Source organism: Martes martes (assembly GCF_963455335.1).
Source record: "Martes martes genome assembly, chromosome: 10".
NCBI lineage: Eukaryota > Metazoa > Chordata > Mammalia > Carnivora > Mustelidae > Martes > Martes martes.
The window spans coordinates 41,414,950-41,422,649 of NC_137898.1; the positions used below are offsets into that span (position 1 = coordinate 41,414,950).

The window sequence follows — 7,700 nt, forward strand, 5'->3', positions numbered from 1 at the left end:
GGGGACAGGGTGGAGAGGGAGAGAACGCTCTTGGAGTTCCCCCGGGGAGAGTCAGGAGGGGAGAAGGCGAGACCACAGAATGCCGCGGTTCGCCCGCAGCCCTAACCCCATGCCGTGCCCTCCCGGGCCGCGGCCGCGCCAGCCCGCCGGCCGGAAGCGCTCTCTGCGGGTGCGACTCCCGCGGCTGCCTCTTCCCGGCACGGCCCCGCGCAGTCAGAGCGGTTTCCACCGCACCTTTCAAGTTCGGGGGCGTGGGACTCGCGGGCCGAACCTGCGGTGGTTTCGACCCGGAAGCTGGCTACTAGGAGCAGGAGGGTGCGCCGGCTCGGCCGCGCCCCTCACTCCTGCGTCCGCGAGGCCGCCTCTCCAAGGAAGGGAGCACTCGTGGGGGCTTCTTCCAGCCCGTGAGTCCCACTTCTCACCCTTTCACCTGGAGCAGGGCAGAGAGATCTGGGGCACCCATCCACACCGCGCCGTCCTTCCCGGACCAGCACGGAGCTCGTCTCCAGGTCTCCCAACGCCTGTGCGGGCACTGGGCACAGCGGCGCGACTCCCCCCTTCCCCTGGATGCCTCCGCCCGCCCCAGCCGTGCTTACCTGTCCTGGCGGTGCACACACAGAACCACACAACTAAAATCACATCCCTCGGCATCGCTCCCGAGGGTCCCCGCCAAACGGGGCGCGCGGAAACCAGGAGGGAACAAATGCGCCTGGATCTCGAGACGCGCCGGGCACGGAGCCGCCAAACTTGCTAGCGGGCGGCAGGGGAGGTGGCTCGGCAGCGCCGGGTGCTGCGCTCGGGGATCGCGCCCGGCAAGGCGGCCCCGGCCGCCCCGCCCCCAGCCCGCCCCCCACCGCGGGCGGCGGCGGCGCTGGGCTCGGCTCCAGCCCCCGCTGCGGCTGCGCCCGCCTCGGAGCTGGGGCGGGAGCGCGGGGCTCGGCCACTCCGGCAGGTTGCGCTCGGCGCTGGGATCGGGTTTTCCTGCTTCGCCCGCCGAGCTGCGAGCACCCAGGAGGCCGGCACGGAAGCCGCTACTACCAGGAGCACCGGAGCTGGAGTCCCGGGACGCGCGGCCAAAAAGGGGACACTAAAGACGCCAGGAGCCCCTTCGGCTTCACGCGCTCCAGCCCAGCCGAGCTGGCCTCGCCACTGTCGCTGGCTCTGCTTCGCCGCCGCGGTGGGGGTTGCCGAAGTTGCCACAGTTCATCCCCGCCGAGACGAAGAGCCGCCGAGCCCTCGCGGGTGGGCTTTTTCCCCCGCGGGAACCCTGACCCGGGCGGCGCCACGGAGCGCGCCCAGCCCCTCCCCGGAAAACAATTACCGGGATTTGCTCCCGCAACTGGGCGGGGAGGGGCTATGGGCTGAGGGGGCTGGCGGCTGAGTCGGCGCTCGCCACCGGTACTGTCTGTCTCCGCTCTCCGGTGGACCCCTCTCTCTGGCTACGCGCTTCGGGAGTGCGGGGGGGGGGGGAGGGGGGGCCGCCGAGGTCGGGGGCACCGAAGAAGGGTCCCCGAGCTGGAGTGAGCTACAGTGGGGGTCTGGGGATTGTATCTGCAAACCTTCCGGTTCTGCAGGGCAAATGCTGCCACATAGGGGAAATCCTTAACCATTTTTTTTTTCTTGGTGACTTGATGATTCTGTCAACAGCCCTTCTCTCCTTTCATAGCTAGTTTGGGCCTCTCCCGCAGTTCCTCTGGGACCCTCCTCTCACCACAACACTATTCCCTGCGGAGAAAAGTTAGACTTTGTTGCTGGCAAGAAGGGAAGTCCTCTTCCTACTCTGTGACCCCCTTCTGGACCCCGGGCGTTCCCTATAAAGATGTCCCAGGTTTTGTCGCACTTCCACTCAGGAATGTTATTTATAACTAGGATACAGAGTCGTGAAATCAGAGATGACAGAACCTCTGATTTATACCAAATGAGCCCCAATGGGATTTTTTTTTTAAGATTTTATTTATTTATTTGAGAGAAGGTGAGAGCATGAGAGGGGAGAAGTTCAGAGGGAGAAGCAGACTCCCCATGGAGCTGGGATCCCGATGCGGGACTCGATCTGGAGACTCCAGGATCTTGACCTGAGGCGAAGGCAGTGGCTCAATCAACTGAGCCACCCAGGTGCCCCCCACCCCATGGGATTTAAATCTCCACTTGCCCAACTGGGCTCCTCTCTCTGAGCCCAACAGCCCCTTTAATATTTGCAATCCCAGGGGCGGAAACGGAAGTCTTTGAACAGTCCTCACACATCCTTGGGAAACCAGTTCCAAGGTTTCATAATTCTGTTCACTGATAAGGATCTGCCCTTCTCACTTTGTGTACCCCCCCCACTTCCCATATTTCTAACCCCTACATAACCAGAACCCCAGGAGACCCCACTGAAGGTCACCAAATTAGCCGCACTGCTTATTAAGAGAGAAGGTTCTACATGCTTTTCTGATCTCTGTCCTATTTTTCTGGATATTTCTGTATGCAAGCCACTGTCCCACTTGGCCCTTCACGTTGTAGTCCCTTGACAGATGAAAAAGAAAGTGAACCAGCAGGTAAATCCAAGCTCCTGATGGCTGAAGAGGAAGGAGGCCAGTCAGCAAAGAAGTGTGTTGTGTACTCTAGAAGTTGAGCTGAAAAGATTAAGAAGCAAACTGATGTCAAAGCTAAACTGATTCTCCAACTCTTCCGGGATTCAGCTCAAGCCCGGAGGGGAGCTGTCTGCCTTGACCCTGTGTTTTCATTACAGAGTCAGGACTTTTTCCTTCGACCTGGAGCATGTTACATTTAAAGCCAGCATTAAAATCACACACCTTGCAGAAAACAGGATTCCTCAAGTGTCATAGGACTTTGTGAATGAAACTACCCATAAGCCATGTTGTGTTGAGAGCCACGGCCCCTCTCTCCTCTGCAGTTTTTAGATACACCTCAATGTGAGCAGCCTGTAGTGGTTTTGAACTGTTGTTTCAAAGGCCCTTTCACTGATGTCAAAAATCCTAGAACCCCTGGAAGACACAGTTACCCCAGCACAGGGAAAAGATGGTCTGGGTAAGACCTTTAGAGTTGTCCATCTTGAGGTCTCTGTAATTAGTGGGTCCCGTGGGATGGGGCTCTTATCGTGTTCCATTAAAAACTAAAGCAAGACATAAGTTCTGTCAAAGCTTTGCAGCATCACATCCATTAATACTAACGAGTTAATCTCACAAGGTCATAGATCTTCCTACAGAACGAAGAACTTCAGTCTCCTCTTATAAGTGCATTTCTTGCGTGGGGATACTGAGTGGGTACACCTGTTTGGCTAAGGTAAGTCTCACAGAACATGCCCAGCAAACTTCCATAGTGGCAACGAAGGGACCACGTGGCGGTTTAGGTGCTTGAGGTTGGGATATTGCGATGGGACCTGTGCTCAGTGGAGGAAGCAGTGAGACTTGGTTTACCCAATGCCATATCCCAAGTCCACCCTGCCTTTCTGCATAGCTTCCTTCCTGATTTCTCCAGAAGCCAGGAGCTTCCTTTGATTATCCTTCTGCCTCTCCTTCCCGACCCCTAAATGTCAGCCTTCTTCTCTTCCAGCAACACACTCTTCCGTGTTCTCATCGAGTCTCATGGCTTTCAATACTGTCTATACATGGATGATTCTGAAATGTGTATCCCCAGCCCCAGGTTCTCCTTTGAACCCCAGGCTTATCCACCCAACTACCTATTGGGTGTCTTAAATGTAATATGACCACATCATCAAAATCAAAAACATTTGTGCTTCAGAGGACACCACCGGAAGTGAAAAAACAACTCACAGGGCAGGGAGGGAATTGCAAGTTATATATCTGATTGAGACTTGTATCTATTAAGAAACTACTACAAATAGACAACGCAATTTGAAATTGGGCAAAGGATCTGCATAAACATTCCTCCAAAGAAGATATAAAAAAGCCAATTAAACACATGAAAAGATGCTCAACATCATTAGGCATCTGGGAAATGCAGATCAAAACTACAGTGAGCTACCACTTCATAGCCACTAGGATAGCTAAAATCAAAGAGACAGATAACAAACGTTGACAAGGAAGTGGAGAAATTAGAACCCTCGCATACTGCTGGTGGGAATGTAGAATGGTTCTTCAGACTGTTAAAGAGAAAGCTACTATACGATCCAGCAATTGTACTCCTAGGTACACACACAAGAGAAATGAAAACATATGTCCACACACTAAGTTGGACATAAATGTGCTTAGCAGCATTATTCGTAATAGCCAAAAAGTGGAAATAGCCCAATGTCCATCAACTGGTGAATGGATAAATAAAATGCGATATATTTGTACCGTGGAATATTATTCAGCAATAAAGAGAAATGAAGTCCCATAACACAGATGAATCCTGAAAACATTACACCAAGTGGAAGAAGCCGGTCACAAGGGATTGCATATCTTATTCCATCTATAGGAAATGTCCAGAATGAGCAAATGTACAGGGACAGAAAGTGGTTGCCTAGGGCTGAGGGGAAGGGGAGGGAAGGTTTAGCAGGTGACAGCTAAAGAGCATAAGGTTTATTTTGGGGTAATAAAATGTTCTAAAGTTGATTGTGGTAATGGGTGAAGAACTCACAGATTAATATATACTAACAGCCATTGAACTGTAGACTTCAAACAGGTTCACTGTATGGTATGTAACTTATATCTCAATAAAGCTGGTTTAAAGAAAACTCCAATGGTTATGGGGAAAAAATATGTAATATGGCCAAATGAGGACTTTTGATTTTTCCCTCTTCCCAAACTTGTTTTCTGCTGCCCTCTAAGTCTTTGCCAGGTGCTCCAATCAAATAACCTGGGGTCATCCTTGACTCGCTTTCCCTCACATCCCTCACATTCAAGCCGTCAAGCCCTGTCAGTATACCTTAAAGAAAAACTCCAAATCAATCACCTCTCACCACCCCTCACTATTCCCACCTTGCTCTAGTCCATCATTGTCCCTTTCTTTGTCCACTGCCATCAATTCCCCATTATTCCCTCTGTCTCCTCTCTTGCTTCTTCCGATCCACTCGTCACCCCCAGCAGTCATAATCTGCTTTTTAAACCATGTGTCCAGTACCGTTCCCTTGGAAAAAAAAAAAAAAAAAACCTGCACTTTTCCACCATGTTTTGAAAATACCCAAACATCTTACCAGGCCTCTACCTACCTTCCCAACTGTCTCTCTTTCCACTCGCCACCCCTTGTTCCCTCCAGATCAGCTTTCTTGCTATTCCTCAAACATTCCAAGTTCATACCTTCCTCAAGGACTGCTCCCACTACCTGGAACATTGTTTCCATAAATCTCTGTGTGCGTCTCTTTTTACATCACTCAAATCTCTATTCAAATGTCAACTCCTTGGGAGCCCCCACCTGAAGAAGGGGTCTTCCTCTCACTTCCCCAGGTCTCTCTCTGCCTCCTTACCTGACTTTATTTTTGTATAGTGCTTATTATTTTTTTAAAGATTTTATTTATTTGACAGAGATCACAAGTAGTCAGAGAGGCGGGCGGCAGGGGGGGGGGTAGATGGGGGGGATGGGAAGCAGGCTCCCCGCTGAGCAGAGAGCCTGATGCGATGCGAGGCTCCATTGCAGGACCCCGGGATCATGATCCAAGCAGAAGACTGAGGCTTTAAACCACTGAGCCACCCAGGTGCCCCTATAGTGCTTATTATTATCCAAAATAATGATTTAGTCTTATTTATTCTGTCACCTCCGTGCAATGCAATCTCACAGGAGTAGGATTTTTGCCTTTCTTGTTCATCAGTGTATCTCCACACCTCAAACAGAACCTAGTGCATTTTAGGAGCTGGATAAATGTTCACTGAATGACTCAGTGGTTGCTCTCCCAGGAAGCAGCATGGAGAACGGACATTTCTCACTGGCCATCACCAAGGCAACTGACTGCCTTCTCACATTGGCCCCCAGAGCTGCTCCGTTGCTGAATCTTTGTGGGACAGCAGATTCCACAGAGGGCAAAGCTAGAAGGACTCTGTAGAATCCAAACTAAATCCACAAGCCAGAGGCAGATTCAAGGCAGAGAGATTTTTGCATCTCATTTCCTGCCCTTCAGTTCCCCTCCCCAAACTGCTCTCCTTTGTCCAAACAGCCTTTCAACTTCCTTCACATATTTGGACACATAACAAGCTTCCTTATGAAACTGGGGAAAATCAGAGGATAGTCCTATTACAGATTGGACTGTGTTGTCCCCCCAAAGGGTATTTCGGAATTCTCACCCCCAGTACTTGTGCATGTGACCTTGTGTAGAAACTGTGTGTTTGCAGATGTCCTTGAGTCCAGATGACATCATGAGTGTGGGCCTTAATTCGAGATGGCCTTGTAAGAAGAGGAAATGTCACGGGGGAAACAGAGACAGGGAGAACACCAGAGGACAAAGGAGACGAATTGTTGCAGCCACCAGAAGCTAGAGGATGCAAGCGAGGTTCCTCCTCCCGAGGCTTGGGGGGTGGGGGGGATGGACCTGCCAGCACCTTGATTTCAGGTTTCTAACTTCCAGAACTGTAAGAGTCTAAGTTTCTGCTGTGTTAAGTTTCCAGTTTGTATTGCTATGATGTGGCTGCCCTAGAAATTAACACAAGTGCCAATTTGGTGGCAGAGCCTAGGAAAGCACAAACACCCCAAGTCTCCTTCACAAGCTTGGTGGCCCAGGACTCCCTGAAACCATGCACCCCTAACCTTTGTGGGTATTCTCGTTTCCTGAAGCTCGCATGCAATCATAACGAGGGGTCAAATGAGTATATTCATGCATGTCCTTCTGTCTCTATATGAATATATGAATTCTACATAAAAAAAGTCTACTTCCAATTACTACCTTCAAACTAAATGACACCCAAATTAGAGGGACTCATATTTTGCTAAGTTAACTATTGTCCTTCTGTCTTGCCACTTCAAACACTCTTTGGACCAAAGCTAGGTAGCAACCTGTAGGAAGACAGATAGAAAAATCTTTAGAGAGACATATAGATAAAGGCACCTAATAATTCTCCAGATGAAACCTTCCTAATCTCTAACATCAATAATCTTGGATGAGTTTCAAGGTTCCACGACAAGAACCAAGGTGTGCACATACCCAGGTTCTGTTAACTGTTGTGTAAGAAGCACATATTATCCATCCCTATAGACCAGGGAAAAGCAGATATGTGTCCTTCAGAAGCAGGCCTTGCCCCAACCCCGACCGGAATAATAATGGCTCCATTTATTACATGTAACTCTGGCTGGGTTACTGCTCTAAGAGAAGTCCTTCCCATGGATTTCGTCCTCAAGACAACCCGATTAGGTAAGTGGGATCACCATACCTGTGTTACAGATATGGCAACTGGGCCATATGCCAAATGAGTGGCTGAGCCAAGCTTCAGACCCAAGCAATCTGACTCCAGAATCTGTGTGCCAAACTGTTAAGCTTCAGAAATGTCTACTGCTTCTCCTGGAGTGAAGCCCGTGGCGTCCGTCTCCTTGTTGAGGTCTTGTGGGAGATGAACAAATAGCAGCTCTGTTCCCTGCATAAGTTTTGACCAACGGATAAGTAAAAGAGTTAGCAGGAGGCCAAACATGACTTTTATGAATATAGACACAAGGCTGGAAGAGACTAGCCTAATATGGAAGCCCAAATGGACCGGCCATCAGCCCTCCCTCCAGACTGGACCTTGGCACGGCCATCAGCTCCCACTGGTGTGGGTGAAGCAAGAGTGTGAAGGAGA

The 7,700-nt window shown here is 50.5% G+C and overlaps 1 protein-coding gene across 1 annotated transcript in view; it reads right to left on the reverse strand.

The window, feature by feature from the left end:
• The window catches only part of NELL1 (neural EGFL like 1), a gene marked incomplete at its 5' end in the record, with an annotated part of 852,276 nt that extends 851,625 nt beyond the window's left edge, over positions 1 to 651 (reverse strand). Inside the window, one exon of the mRNA XM_080816285.1 lies at positions 597 to 651. Coding sequence (XP_080672411.1) covers positions 597 to 651 — 55 coding nt within the window. The remainder of the gene's footprint in view (positions 1 to 596) is intronic.
• Between the last annotated feature and the right edge of the window lie 7,049 nt (positions 652 to 7,700).